A 16,167-nucleotide genomic window follows, 5' to 3' on the forward strand; every position below is an offset into this window, starting at 1 on the left:
GCCTGCGTGCGAAGCATCCCAGAAGATGCACACATGGGTTGGTGCAAATGTCCATCATATGCTAAAAACATTCCTACGCAGTTCGACGGACGTGTTACAAACATGCATGTTCGTGCTATGGATCGCTCTTCTCACGCCAAATCGGATTTCGGTCTAAGATGGCATGGCAACATCAGAGCACTTGTTTCCCCCGATTACTTACGGTGCTTCACTGCCATGTTGGGGGCAGATGGAGCCTGCCAGCAAAGGCTTTACGTGAGCCGAAATCCTACTCGATTCGAGGCCAAGTCGCATCTGTTTTTGAATAAATTTCTTCCCGAAAAGATCAGTTGCACCAGCACCGTAGGGCCTTGGCATTTCGTCTGACACCTGGATGGTTGGAATTTAGACTGAAATGTCCAGCCGATGACGTCTTCTGTCCCAAGGTTGCTAAAATATGCATCTGGGAAGAAGGCAGGGTCTGAAGAGCTGTTGAGACTGGCCGTGCCGATAAAGGTTGCTTGGAGCAAGGGCGTGGGCCTTTAGGTATGTGTGGAATGCAAGCAGCAGGCCGGCGTGTGGGGACACTTCGAGTGTGCCTTTCCAAGCTTTGCAGCCATATTGGAATCTACATACACATTTCAAGATCGATTTCGGTCTGTCTTCAGTGCCCAGGGAATTGCAGATGTAGGCCGACATACTGAAATACTAAGGATTATATGGATGGCTTCAATATTTTTGTTAAACATTTGCTGCCAGCTGCATCAGTGTGGTGTAGGTGTTAAGAGGTCTAGTGAATTCACCCCCCCCCCCCCCCCCCCCCCAAAAAAAAAAGTGGTTTGTTCTGGACTCTTGTCTTTAGCGGCCTATCAGTCAGAAGTAAGCTGTGGTATTTAAAAAAAAAAAAAAAAAACCTGTAGCATTGCTTTAAGTCCCACTGTCCTAGATTGTTAATAAAGTTGAAAAGTGTGATACACGCCTTGATAGTTTGAAGAAAAAAAAATAGGGTCAGATATTGCACTTCTATCCAAATTTGCTAAAAATCCTCCATCTTTGAAAGGGCACAGATCAAATATCGTAAGTCTTTCACGGTGTGCTTATTAAACCTGACCCCAAGCCCCGAGAAACAGTGCTGCAGAGAAGCCCATAGTAAAATAATTTGCTATCACCAACATCAAGCATTTTCTCACGTAGTTTCGCAAAAAAGAAATTGCTGATGCATGTAGTTAAATTTTTACGATTTTAAATTACCTGCCTTGTAAAAAAAAGCGTCTATTTCCACTGTTATTTTTCTCCATGTTCCCAATGTGTCCTTTCAAACTATATTCTCAGACATGACAAAGAATCCTATTGGAAGAGACAAACGTTTAAAAAAAAAAAAAACGTTGCAATGTCATTCTGTACAGCCTAAGTAGACAGATTTTAAGAGGCTCATGTGACTTCGGTCAGTCAGGTTATGGAGACCTTACAGGTTCAGACAGCAGACGGATTACTCTAATCTTGCAGATAAGGGTTTCAGACAGCAGTCCTAAAGACCATTCGGATATTTGCTTTAAATATACTCCTGGAAATGCAGTCCATTTGTCCCTTAATACCAGCCTAATACCATATGAAAAGCCCCCACATTTTTCTCACAAATAAGACCACTTCTACATGACAAACAAGCGCCGTATTGAGATCTCCCAGCAAGGCACCAAGAAGATACACAATTCTTTGACATTTGTAGGTCCGCGTGAAGGAGTACTCAACCAGAAAATGCAATTTGATGCTGTAAGAATGGTGGTAAGCACTACACAAATGACGACAGACAAAACAAAAGACCTCACATCTAACTTGCTGGTCCATCGCCAAGGAATGTGTTGTGCTGTTGTGAGGCACTTGTTTTAAAAAAAAAAAAAAAAAAAAAAAAAAAGGAAATGCGAGAGAGTGCACTATCAAAATAAAGCAACTAGACCTACTGAAGCAGGGATGGAGTGAGAACAGGACCTTTAAGGGGGCTAAAAGGACATAGGCACAGCAAAATAAAGGGTCAAGTATGATACTGCCCATAACCCTAGAAGGATTGGACTCTCAGTCAAGATGCACAATTCTTCTGACCCATATCCAATGACTAGAGCAGCCCACTCAAATAACATGCACTCCCCCCCCCCCCCCCCCCCTCCACCCTCTCTCTAGATCGAGGCTTTGGGGAAACCTGCAACGACAGAAGAAGCTCTGCACCAACGCGCAAGGAGGACTAGTAGTTGGCCATTGCGTGCTATGCAAAAATACATTCTAAGAATTGCACTAACATGCAGAGGTCGGCATCTTGCCGGATGGGAGCAACAGTAAGCTACGGATGGTTAAAAATGCAAAGGATTGACATCCGTGTTTTAGGGCCAGGCACCAGCACACTTTTATTGTCTTTTTCCTACTGCTGCCTGCCCAGGCGCTCTCAGGCTGTAATGCACCACATGGCTCCTATTCAGGCACACAGTGTGATTGAGACCTGCACTGTCAATATCGCATGTAAGTAACTTCCACTTGGTATTACAGTTATGCTTTTGGACAAGATTCAGTTGCCGGGTCTGAATTGCAGGCCAGTGTCCTCTGTCAGTGCAATGCCCATCAGTGCTCTAAATACAGAAACTGAAATGTCGGCTTTCGTGAAGCACACATTCTCGATTTTGTAGTTTCCCCCCCCCTAAGCAGGATAGGGGAACTGCAGAGTTTCATGCCCTCTGATCAGCCTAGCTGAAGAGGGGGGACACTGCCCGAGCACCCTTAGAGAGCCACCACTTTTGCTGTTCATAATACACATTGATAAATTGGTGGGAGGGTTTGTCTGCTACCCTCACTTCACTTTTGAGATCCTGATACACAGTGCAGTGTGCGCACTCCCATGCTGCTGTAGATATGCACATTCAGGGTGAAAGTGGACACTCCAGCCTCCATGTACTCCTTTTGTCCCTTTGTTGGTATGGTAAATTTAACAGGTATGATACTTGATACGTTGAAGTGGGGGAGGCTTGCATCCTGCCTTCCACAAATGTGCTGCTGCTGGTGTGTTGGCAATCCACGGGCCTCAATCTCCTCTTTTCTTATCCCTGAAAAGATCCAGGTGGGTGTCCTCTCCTGCTCCTTCAGTGTGGTAGTTGTTGCACTATATCTCTGTAAGAGGTTTAAAGAGACAAGAATGAGTGACAGTGATTCAGAGGGTTTTACAGCACTAAATCTCTTCTAGATTCACATGCTTTGCACAATTTTGCCATCTGGTGGTTGGGTACGATTTGAGAGGGTTTCCTCTTTCCCATTGCCCCTTCATTGGATACTTGTCTGGTTGAGCTACCGCTTGCAACTTTACTAACTCCCTTTCTTTCTTCTCTCTTCTTTTCCCTTGTCTTCCCCTTTCTGCTCCTCACACCCTCCGGCTGCTGCAGAGAAACTCTACAGCCAGCATGAGAGAAAGCGCCTCCTCTCTGGCAAGCTGAAGCTAACGCTGCAGGATCTCAGTGACTGTTAACACCACTAGGAATAACAGCCAGTTAACGCGTGCATGTGCCCTCTTCTACAGCAGCATGATTTGCACAGTTAGGGCCCAGGCAGTTGCTCTATCCTTTTCCAAGCTTCCAAAAGTCAGCCTCTTCTCTAGAGGCAGAGATCCTCTCCACTGCCACCATGAACCAGTGAAACTTCGTTGGACTGTCCCCCTTTCTAGCCAGGGAAGGCTGCTTACTACCGCAGTCCTTGTTGATTAGTCCACATTTTACAATTCCATTTACCCCAATGTTAAACGCACTTTCCATTGCCAACTTCAAAACCAGTTCTATCACTTCTTCTTTCCTCTCGTTTTAGAGTACCAAATTTGATTTTTTTTTTTTTTTGCTGTTCGCTGCGTTAATTTAATTTGTTCTCATTAAACCACACTTCATATTGAATGAGGCTTTTATAATTTGCTAAAAGTGTAGTATGCGCGCTTATATAGTGCCATTGAAATGTCCATTGCAGTTATCCTAGTGAAGAAAATTGACATCTAGGATCATGTGAAGCTCATGAACAGTAATACGAAAGCTCCTTTGACCCAGCACTCTCTATCAGCCCAGTCTCACATTGACTACTACCATCCACGTTGAGTACTCAGAAGCTCAAAAACACTTCATGTGACCTATGTATAGCCACTTCTCAGAATACTTTTTTTTCCCCCTTGTCAGATTCGCCAGCCTCCAGCCTGTTCTCCTCCCTTGAGATTCGTCATTCACTCTAGGCTACTGTGATGCCCATAGGTGATTGTTTTCTCCGGGGAAAAAAAAGGGCAGCCCCTGTGCCGTCTGCCCCTTCTGCCCATTCCACTCTTTATACACCAGTTGCCTCCCCCCAGCACCTTTCCAGAAAACGTTTTGATGAACCAAAGGCACTGTTCTGCCCTCTGTGTCCCATATTGCACTGGCATGCATGATTGAGCAAGTTTATAAAACCATTATGATGAAGCAGTCTACATCTCAGTAGTTTAAAGCTGTCCTTTATCAGCTATGTTAAATAGAAGTGGGGCAGTATAGGATATATTGTGTCCTCTTCAAAGTACTGTGTTGTACCAGATCACATAAATAGGAAAACTCTGAAATCTTCTGTCATATCCTACTCTAAAAAGTTTCAGTGGATGACGACTGTCTGTGCCTCGAGTCTTCTCGCAATCGTCTTCAGATGAGTAAGGCATAGAGATATTTAAGGGACAGTAATATTTCGGACCAAAGCAAGATTTAAGAGCACCCTGCATAGTAAGGAGTAAAAAAAAATAGAATTTACTGTCTAAAAACGCCTGTTTATCTGTCATAGGGCCTCGTTACGAGTTTGGGTGTCTGCGGACTGCCATGGTAGCGGTCTGACCGCCGTATTACAAGTTTGGTGGTCGGACCAGCAGAAGAACGCCAGCAGAGCCGCGTCAGGGACTGCGGTGGCCACTGTTTGAGATCCCTGCATTGGGACTACCAGGGCCATTATGATCTGCAGGACACCAAGCTTTTAATGGCGATTCCTCCACCGTGGAACGCTTGGCAGTCAAGCAGGTAGAGGGCCTAAAACAGGAGGCCCCAGGGAGTACGGTCCCATGGAGGGTGAGGTGGGGGGCCTATGTGGGTCCCTACAGTACATCTGGTGTTAGGGGGCGCACTGTGTCCTGTGCACTATGTGGTGTATAGGCACAGTTCACCCATCATGCTGACAGGTAGGGTTGCATGACCAGCAGCAGCTCCATTATACTCCCTCCCCCTGCCAGTCACACCAACCCCGTAGGGAACTTATCTGGTGGTCTTGGGACCATCGGCCTGACGCAGTTCGAAAGACTGCCACAATGGCGGTCCGACCGCCAAATTCATAACGAGTCCCTTAGTTTCAATCCTAATTGTACTGCTGAACAAGCTTTTGATAAGTTGAAAAAACATTTTAAGCCTTTGCCGAAAACTCAAACCTATATGTAAGTCACCTTGGAAAGTAATAACACCATAGTCAATAAAGGAACTTATTTAAAATTAAAAGTAGCAACTAGGTTTCTGCTGGACCTTAACCTTTAAACTAAAGTCTTATCAGTTGTTGCAAGTTGGTTGATTTCGACTTAAAAGCATTGAACTATGCTTCAAAACCAAAACTGAGGAAATAAGAAGGTGGAATAGCAAGTCGGTCTAACTACTCCTATAAGTTAATAAACATTTGCAATGCAATAAGTCTCAAATTTGCCTGAGTTACGTCTGTTGGCATTGCAAATTCATAACTGGACTTTTCGTGCCACATAAATTGGTCAACCCTGCCTCATAATTTTCTTTTCCTGTCACCTTATTTCTGTGGCTCAGCATATACCTAAAGCACTTCAGTTTACCTTCTTCCTCTATCTGAAGCCAAAAATGAAAACGTTGCCATTTAGCATCCTGATTAAAATCTGCCATGCTAATATCAGTAGAATACCACTTTCACCGCCTCACTATCAGAGTTCCAGGCTGGCTAACACAACTCCCAAAAAAAGACACAATACAGCCACAGAGGAGTAACGAGAGAAACTAGAAGGGTCACCCAACCATATCAAGTGTTTTAACAGTCATGGTGTAATAGGGATGTTAAGTTGGCCTGAATTATGGTCATAATTGCAATAAGGAGAGATTAATAAACCATATACAATTATCATGTCAACCCAATAAAAACCTTTATCAGAAATAAACTTTTGGCGTTAGACTGTAATGCTCAGAATAGCCCCTAGAGGACACCACAAAGGAAATAGCATTTGTAAGAAACAAATTGTCATGTAACCATAAAGTTAACCCCTAGCGGGTATAACCACATGAAAAGAAAATGTCAAAGTAATGCACTGTAACTATACATTTAGCGCCTAGAGGGCATAGCGTATTACATATCTTAGGGCTAGCAGGCCTACTGCAATGAAATTACAAACAAGGCCTTTAAAACACAAACTACACCCAGCTGTAAAACAAAAGTTGCAACCATGAGAGCGCTTGAAAAGATTCTGAATGGTGGGAGGGGTTATTTTGGGGGTCCCCACTAAGCAAGCATGGGGACCCAGAGATGTTGACAGAGCATGTCAAGGTGAATGTTTTGAAGGTGGCCCCATTGTCCTATGACCACCGCAGGCAGAGTTATGAGCACAAATGTTTTCTAGTAGTAATGGGGTCAGTCAGGCGTGATAAACGTAAATCATTTACCAATGACATTGAGATTTTTTTAAAGACAAGCCCATGAATGAGTGAAAGTGAGGGGCGTGGTTTAAAGCCCACAGAATATTTACAAAAGGCGTCTGCATGCTCGACCTAATAAGGGTGGAGTGTGATCTACAGACAGACAAATGGGTATCAGATGTGCTAAATCCAGAATAGTTGACAGCATGGCCTTTGTGCATTGATCACGCTTCTGAGCTGTCCTTTTTTTTTTTTTTTTTTTTTTTTTTTTTTTGTTGATCCTTTTGACTGCCTTTTTCACCCTTTACTTATTTTTTCTGTTACTACTCTCCATCTCATGAAAATGCTTTTTTGAAAATGCCTAATTATTCCTCTCTCCCTTTGTAGTCGGCTTACTCATTTCCCATGTAATGGTTGTGGCCTACATGTTGAATTTAAACTCTTAAGGCTGATCGTCATCTCTCACATTTAAGACTAACCTGAAAGACCGTCTAAAGGTAGCAGGGTCCTCTTCTATACGTGCATCTTAAATCCACCTTAACCAATCTTATCCACTCTAAAATTTGTGCAGATAAGAACGGTGTGCCTCCAAAGCAGTGCTGCCGTATCATTAGATGTCCTGAGAAGAGTTGCAGTGTTTTGTTTAGGACTTTAACACAAGATACAGTTCTGTTGAATTTGATGGGTGGGCATCATTCTGATTCTGGTGCACAGCCTGTGGCAGTAAACCACTGAGGGATAATCTACAAGGGTCTACTTTAAGCGTTTGAGCAGAAGCTTTGTGATGCGTATGCTTTAAAGTAACAGGAAAATGTGATTGTTTTGCGGCTAGGATGGAGTGATTGTCCTTTGGTAGTGTGGGATTAACGCACAGCTTAAGGCTGGAAGGCCTGAGGCAGTGTTAATGTATATTTTCTGTAGAGAAATGCAGCACAGGTAAAATGATTACTGTTAAGTTGTTGGTAAGTGGCGTTTAGATCTTTTGCACTGCAGGCTGTCGTAGTTGGTTGTTGTGCAGATCAGTGCAAATGGACTTCATATTTTTAGGCCACGTATGATGTAACTGTGTGTCTGAACTAGATGTTAGAGTGAATGCTTGTTGTGTATACATGCTCCATCTCATCTGTTCCTTCTTTGCAATGTTGTGGCACATGCTTTTTGGTGGTCCCATGCGTGGAATGTTACGTACGTTAGGTCCTTGGCTGTGTAATTGTTTTCTAAAACACTATTGAACTGTGGAGAGCTTATTATGTCACCTTATGTAGTTCCATAGCTTTATGAACATGGTTTCTGTTTGTGCGTTCTGAGCTCAAATAAACAGTGCTACGTGTCTGTAGTGGAGGCACAGTAGTAATTGTGATTCTTCCACATATAGCTGTAGTACAGGCTATGGCGACACTGTAAAGTAGTGTCTTGTTTGTTCTAGCACATGGTGGCAGCAGAGACTGATTTGTTTTGTATAGAGCTATCTCATTCAATGTTGCAGCTCAGTGGAATGATTCTGCAAGGCTGTAGTCAGTGCTTGGGCAGCGTGATGAGCACATTTTTTTGTCCCTAGCTTTATCCGGGCCTGTAGTAGTTTTTCGTGATTGGTGATGGGTGTAATTTTTCTGCATGGCCACGGTAGTTGTATGATTTGACTGACGTTGTTTGCATTGGATTCTCTGCCTCTCACAGTTGTCATTTTCTTGAATGTCTCTAGAGGTTGTTTGGCTTTAATTGGTTGAGCTGCTATTTTGTTTTACAGCTAGAGATTTAGTTTATACATCCTCATAATGGTTGAATGCTGAGTAAACTTGTTTTTTTTGTACTTAACGTTATGCAATGCTAAGGATGCCTCTAAATTGTTAAGCAGAGGTTGGGAACTATGCCGATGGATTGAAAGTAAGAATCTGAAGAGGAAACAAGGAGGCATGAGAACATAGATTAATCTGTGCAACTGGAATGATCTTTGGAAAATACTACTATCTGACCAAGAATAACAATGCTGTTTAAAGTTGTCAACTTTAAACCGAGTGGGAAGGGCGGGAAACAGAACAAAACAGAATATGAGAGATGAGGTAGGAGCAGGTGAGTGAAGAATGGAGAAATCAGTTATTAATAGTGAGAACTCGGGTCTTGGTGGTGGTTGGCCTCTTGCGCGGCTGTCCACTGGTTAGTTTGGTTTGGGGGTTTTGAGCTACTTTCAAGCATGATCACAGAGGTAATGTTGTTGTAAGGCTCTTGTAGTATCTCAATGGCGCTTTGTTCTGTTGTTGGCAGTTGCTTCATGTGCGTGGTTTCCTGGAGCATTCTCTTAAGCTTTGATAAGTACCCTGCTAGGTTAATTTGTTGGATACTGCCCCCTTGGGTTGTTGACCGGTCTACAATTCTCTAATACTAGTTATAAATGTATGTCACCGTCTTTGCTTTGTTCAGATTCTGATTGCATGCTTGCAATGTGTTCTCTCGCTCCTGATCGCTGTTCCTGTCCGCTACATGTCTGGCAGCTTCTTCAACAATAAAGGATTATCTGAAACCGCTTGTGAGATTGTTATTTATCTTCGAGATAAAAGATAAGAATGGTCTGCAGGAGTTATAACCGTGTGGGATTAGCATCTGTCACCTGCTTTGTAAGATGCATACTTGCTAAGAGTTTTTCTACAAAGTTAAGAGGATGAGTTATGTTTAGTCAATAGTCCTAGCCACAATCAACCTTTCTGATATCCCACTGTTTCATACCTTTCATCACAATGTAACATTCCAGAAAAGTATAGTTGAAATACTTATTTTTTGGCACTAAATCATCAATTTCGGGGGGTGGGGGTCAAAATGTAAACCTTCCAAAAATGATTTCCATGGTGCCGAGCTAAGCTAAGTCTTGCGCTCTTGTGGTTCTGTTTCAAAGATCCACCATGCTGTTGAGCTGGGTAAAGCCTCTTCACACTCCGTTTTAACTATTTTTCTTAATCTGAACTTGCATTACCTTGAGGGCAACCTGAAATTATAATGGTGAACAATCTAGTCTAAGCTGGTTGTTTGTTACTACGATTTAATGCAAAGAATATGTGGGATTTACATATAGATTCCAATATACTATGCAAATAGTCATCAGCTTTTTTTGTAAGGGAGTACTTCCGATCAAATGATTTAAATAAAAAACATTGAATTCCAGTTACTTCCAAATAAGCATTGTTAAAACCACCTGTTTTGCAATATGTGTAGTGAAAACGTTTGCTTACCCTTTTCACTGTGCAAGGCATAGACAAAGCAGAGGCCGCAGCAATGGAAGCTTGCACCGAGTAGGCCGGTAGCACAGGCAGCAGTGGGCAGAGAATGGGTTTTGATATTTGAAAATGCAGTAAAGTTCAATTGAAAATGTTTCCCCAAGAGTAGAACCTGTCAATTGCTACATTTTTAACTGAAACCAATACTGTTTTGAAAGGTTACTTTAGAAAACAATTCAGTTGTGGATATTGGCGTATCTACTCTGATGCGGGTTACTCCTGAGCCCTCATCAGGACATGTAGGGATCTGGTCAGTATCCTGAAATGTTTTTTTTGAATCCCAAAGTGGATCATGACAAAACTTACATTGTGAGTTGTTGTATCACAACCCTACAAGACTGTCACTTTAGCTGGGAATTCCACTTTAATTTGTGATTATGATTATAAACGTTCTATTGTGACTAACACATGCTGCAATTTACATGAATTAAAAAGCCGTTCTGAGCACTTTATGGATTGGTTCTGGCCAGTGGCGGTAGATCAGGTGGGAGATGTGTGGAAACTCTAAAGCATCCCCTCTATTTAATGACCTGGGGCAAAGGTTTGGGATACAGTACAAGGACCACAGTGGTGCCTGGCGCAGTAATTGTCATGGGATGAAATCCTTGCGTGAAGCAGCATGGACAGGGAGTTGCAGACTGATCATTTGCTATTATTTTTTTGGGAAAAGGGAGCTGAATACCGCATGTGCCTTGGGAGACCTTTTCAACAGCAGTGAGTAGCTGTAGCCGCATTCACACATTGGTGTTCTTTAAAACTAAAGGGCTATTGTGGCATAGCGGTTGCTCTTGTTGTGTTTGGCTGCACATGGCTTCCTCCCATTGTGGTGAAGCCCGCCAGTAGAAGCCACCCTTTGGCCCACCAAGTCTTACAGCAGTCCTTGCGGCATAAATGAGCACGCTGAACTTTAGGAGACGGTCACGTAGTGATGAGGGGGTCATGTGGTTTGATACCTATGTGCCTCCTGCTCATCCTTTTTCCAACAGTACCTTTTCACATGTACAACCACTGTACTACTTGCTGAAATGTAAAAGAAACATGCAGAGATTAAGTTGGTCCCTTATGTGTGGAAGGTGTATCAATTAGTGTATAATATAAGGCAGCAGTGTGGTTTAGGAACGCCTGGGGTCAGATACCTACTCGGTTGGTCCGAAACTGCTTAGAAAATTAGTATTACCAGATTATTAAAGTGTAAATAAAGAAGCAAAATGTGAAATTGGAAAATGTAAAACATGTAGTAAATTTGAAGAGATTTGAAATTGGAACCTAAAAATGTAATTTGGTATCCTCAGATTGTTTTATACGAGCAGTGAGAGTGCATGAAACAGAATATAGAATGGGTGATGGGTGGCCTCAGCTGAATTTAGAAAAGCTCCACCCTTTCCATTAAAATTCGTTTTTTTTTTTTTTTATTGCATTAAAATATTTCATAATTTGTGTATTTGTAAGGTTAAGGACCACTGATTAAAGGTGCTCCCACCCTGCAGCAACACACACCATATTTTCAACGACTTTTTTTTTTAAATGTGAGAAGGGCTACAGCCCTTCTCTTGTACCTTGTCAAGCTTATCTTCTGCATGGTGATTGCATAATTTGCTTCCCTTCATGCACTAATGCAGTGGTTCCCAACCTTTTGACTTCTGTTGACCCCCACTTTATGGTTACTGGAACCCAAGGACCCCAACTGACTCATAATTGGAATCCGAGGACCCCACACCGAGTCATTACTGAAAGCTGGGGACCTAATCTGTTAAAATTGTTAAATTTTCTAAGCAGTCGCAGACCTCCTGAGGACGTTTGGTGGACCCCCAGGGGTCCCCAGACCACAGGTTGGGAACCACTGCACTAAAGGGCAGTGTGTACAGTATAGAGCGTGGCTGTGACATTTGTATTTGCAATAAAACAGTGCATCATAGACAACAAAGGTAGTCTAGTAAAGAGTAGGCTCCCCACGTGTTTGCATGCTTTAGAGCGCACGTGCAACGTGTAGTGGCAGGCCTTACTAGGGCCCTGTTACGTTTCAAGTGGAAGTCGGAACAGCTGGCTTTGCCAAAGCCATATAATTGTATTTCAGCAGGAGGTAAGTGATAGGACGTGCTGACTCGTTTCACCTGCTTTCTGGCTGACTTTGCTAGGGATGTCCGAGTGTCCTTCCGCTAATGGGGAGCCTATTAGAAGAACAGCCCTGTGGCTTCCCTAACAATTTGAATGTCTTGAAGCAGATTGTAACCTGTGTGTTGAGCATGGAAGAATAATAGAGGATTACCTTTTGTATTCAAAGCATTGTGTGTGGTAGACTTGAATGTGACAGTGTGCTGAGTTGAGTGTTCGGTTCAGATGTACTGGTTCCCAGAATACCCTTTGATTAATGTTTCCAGTTTTGAGCCACACCAAGCCCTCTACTGTCCTGCAGTCATTGGAACAGTTGGCCTTTGTTGTGTGGCTGTGGCAGAGTGCCACACGCCATCCAAACAGGCGCGAGAAGTGCACGCGGCCTATCCGTCAAGTCTCGGTTCTTTTATGTGACGGGGGAGGATGACGTGGGAACGCGCTATGCTCGCGCCTGTGGAATCTGGTGTCTGCTGATGACGTCGCTTGCTAACCCCTTGTCCTTGCCTCCCTTAGATAAGCTGAGAGCCACCAAAGAGGAGAACAGCAAGATGCAGCGGATGCTGGACGACACCTTGCACGAGCTGCACAGCTTATAGAGGGACAGCCTGCCCGTCGCCACGCCCCGGGGAGCCGCCCAGCCCAACTCGCCTTTCACCCAGTGGTTACAAAGTTGCCTTTTTATGTTGCCAAAACTCTCCTCTGTCTGTCAATTCTTCCTTTTTCTCGCCACAAGGTGGAGGATGGAGAGTTGGGCATGGGATATCTTCGGGGGGTCATCTCTAAGGAAATGAGAAGAACAGACGTGGATGAAACACAATGTTTTAGAAGCATGTACGCCGTTGAAATTTCTGTCATCATTTGTGGAAAAATAATGTACACCTTGCAAGCTCCGCTGCCGGCCCGGGAGCTGCGTCTTTGACACAGTTCCTGTCGCACTGCCCTTGGGAGACGTGGGTCACTAGAAAACATCGGCACTATCTGCTCTAATACAGCTATATCCAGGTGGCATGTCTTTCACGGGTGTATTTGCCAATAATTAAAATATATAAACATTTGTTACTTTTGGGGGGGAGGGGCGTTAAATGACGATGACAGCTACTAGGCTACGAAAACCTGCCAAAATGCTTCACTTTTTATTGAGCACATCTTTCAATTGTAGGCATCCTGTGTGGCTAACTAGTTTGCAAATACTAAGAACGTAGTTAATCATGCAGTACTTCTTGCGACCTTGGTGATGTGCGGAGTCCAAGAAGCGCATATTCTCCCTTCTTCCCTAAATTCGCACTTTTTTTTGGTAGAAAGCGTTGATAGTGATTGCATAAGTGGCAGTTTTGTCTTAGAACTCCGGGCATTTTTTTTGCTTCCTTTCCATTGTAGCATGTTGGCATATGAAGTGGCAAGCGCTGCTTCACTACCCATCCCTCTCTTTTCGCCCTCTATTGCCACTTAAATGCCACATTTGCATCCATGCCACACAACCGGTGTCTCATGATGTTCCTGTTGTTCCTTATAAGGATTTTGTATTTGGAGCAGTGTGTTTTACATTCCTTTTCCTTTCTTTTTTTCTGTGTAAGGGTCGGTCTGAAAACACCCTTTGGCTCATCCTTCTCAGAAATGCACATCGCTGCCAAGGTTTATGGGTTGGGCCATTTTTTTTTTTTAAATCCCACTATTTTTGTGCAAGGCGAAAGAGTGGATAAACTATTGGGGGTGCATGCCCATCAGATATGTTCTTCTCGCCTGGAGGTATTTTTGGGGCAAGAACTGCAACAATGTGATTTGAAGTGAAATCTAATTAGGTATTTTTGATACTAAACTGGAATATAAACAATTTTGTGTTTATTTTTTTTTATTTGCCTCTGAAATAAAGGACTGTTTCCTCCAGGCTGTTTTTAAAACATTCCATTGGGCTTTGATTTACTTAAACATATATGAATAAAGCTGCTATCCATAAAATGATTTACTGGCCAGTTTGTGAGTATGGTGAGTGGGTCTCGGCTGCTGTATTGGTAGGATAGGTTATATTCTTTCTTTGCTAAAACACTCAAGCATCTACCCCGATTTGCAGGCAAAAATGCATCGTTAATAATCTCAGAAAAGCTAAAAGAAAAGACGTGACAATTGCCAAAGAAAACGTCTACCACGGTTAGTCTTATACCACACAACTTCAGTTTGCTGTTCAAGCCTTGTTTCTCTCAATTCTGGAAGATGGTAATTCCCCCCCCCCCCCCCCCCCCCAGTTCGGCCCATACTCCACAGTGGTACCTGTCAAAGGCATCCTGCACATGTGGCATGTCTTACCATGGGCCGGAAGAAATATGATCTCATTACCCCTGTAATGAAGGAACTTTCCTTGCTGGCTCAAAACCTCTTTAAAACCAGATGCATCATGTACAAAGCCATCATGACCAACACCCATGCTTAGCTTATAGGCTACCATTAAACTGGAGACTAAGAAGTGTAAAAAATGATAACACAGGGCAACAATTCAATCTACGGCTGTATTAATGCTATACAAACAATACATGCATGTCACAGCTGCACTGATAGAGCATTTCGTCCATGGTAAGTACACAGCATTATTCCCATCGAACAGGAGATAAGTCTCCTTGGCCTCTGGCATGAGATTCAAAGACCTGAGCAAGGCCTACCAACACATGAATTGACTAGGTTCTATGGTCTTGGCCACAGTTTAAAAGAGGTCTGGGGATTTGGAGCATCTGTTGTTCCTATCCTGTGCATAAATGTATGTTCTTTCGAGAAACAATACAAGTGCAAAGGGGAGTTATAAACGTGTACCACGCCTATAGTTGAATGCCATTGGCCTTCCATGAGAGAGAACTCCCCACACACTACATCTTTTTCCTGCATGATTAAGATGAAATGTTGATCTTGATCAACAGAATGTGTTGAGGGTTCCCAAAGATAGACTGCTGTATTTGGGAGTCAGATAGTTATTTATAATTATTGTTCCAAATCTCCTACTGCATGCTAGATGTCTGGATGTGACATGGCCAGGGGTAAGTGTTCAACTAGAAAAGAGATGCCCAAATTTTTCTTCTGGGTCACTGCATTCTCAGATACCCAGTCATGCTTCAGCTGCTACCGAATGGTGACGCCAGGCTATCAAAGGTTGGAGAATCAAACAACTGTAAAACTGGTTGAGACCATCATTTTGTGACAACCCTCTCAATTAATTTTTCACCTAAAATGGCTGACCAGGCTGATTAAACTAACCTGGTGAATAACCACCTTTGCCCAAAATTATTTCTTCATGTTGGTTCTCCACCCCTCTGCCCCTCCCTTTTTTTTTAAAGAGCCCCCTAATATTCTGCTCCCCCTGTTTCTGTTGTTCATGGCCTCCAGATCCTATAGAGGAACTGGGGTACCACGTTTCATCCTCCCCAATATTATACAGTCTTCCTAACATTTTATCTTTCTTTCTTGAGGGAGGAAGCCACCTGTAAATCTCCCAACCGCTCTCTTCCAAATTACTCTCGAACCCTACAGGAGATGAGGCTCTGTTGTCTCCTCTTCCACAAATTTTATTTTCTTCCCCTTCCCCTTCCCCTTGCATCCCAAACTTTCTCTGCTTGCCTTAGATTTCTCTTTATTGATTGTGTTCTTAGTCTTCTTTTCCGAGCTGTGGTAGACGTCGAAGAAAGCTCAATTTTCACCAATCCTTTTAATTTCTTTGTTCTTAACATTTATAATTACTACTTATGTATGGGAGAGATTTTTCAGTTTAAAGAAGAGTATTTTTTTGTGTGTATGTGTGCGTACCACTAATCCATGTTTTAAAATTTTACTACTGAGTATTTTGCCCAAGAATTTTGTGGAACAGAATATCAAGGTCGACTATCAAAGGACAAAATATTAAAAGGTAGGTATATACACGGTAGAATAGATACTTTGAAGATTTGTTTGATGGTATCTGTGGCTGTAGATACACATGATGTGCTTTATCCTATCACCTAGTATTTGGCTCGGAGTGCTGCAACTTGTTTTTCTTCGAGAAGTGTTTTTGAGTCACAGGATCAAGTGGCTTCTCCTTCTTGGTGATACAGCGCACAGGCATAGAGTTCTTTGTTAGATTGTTTTTCTCCGCTGTCCGGTTCGGATGTGTTTCTCCTCTGCCCGTATTCACTTGCTCC

At 43.0% G+C, this 16,167-nt stretch overlaps 1 protein-coding gene across 4 annotated transcripts in view; it reads left to right on the forward strand.

Annotated features, from left to right (window-relative positions):
• The window catches only part of TPM3 (tropomyosin 3), a 109,079-nt gene extending 95,107 nt beyond the window's left edge, over positions 1 to 13,972 (forward strand). For all 4 annotated transcript variants that reach the window (XM_069218142.1, XM_069218143.1, XM_069218148.1 and 1 more), the window contains one exon: positions 12,527 to 13,972. In XM_069218142.1, coding sequence (XP_069074243.1) covers positions 12,527 to 12,609 — 83 coding nt within the window. In that variant the 3' untranslated portion in view covers positions 12,610 to 13,972. The remainder of the gene's footprint in view (positions 1 to 12,526) is intronic.
• The last annotated feature ends 2,195 nt before the right edge of the window (positions 13,973 to 16,167 follow it).

This window comes from Pleurodeles waltl, chromosome 12 (genome assembly GCF_031143425.1).
Source record: "Pleurodeles waltl isolate 20211129_DDA chromosome 12, aPleWal1.hap1.20221129, whole genome shotgun sequence".
Taxonomy (NCBI): domain Eukaryota; kingdom Metazoa; phylum Chordata; class Amphibia; order Caudata; family Salamandridae; genus Pleurodeles; species Pleurodeles waltl.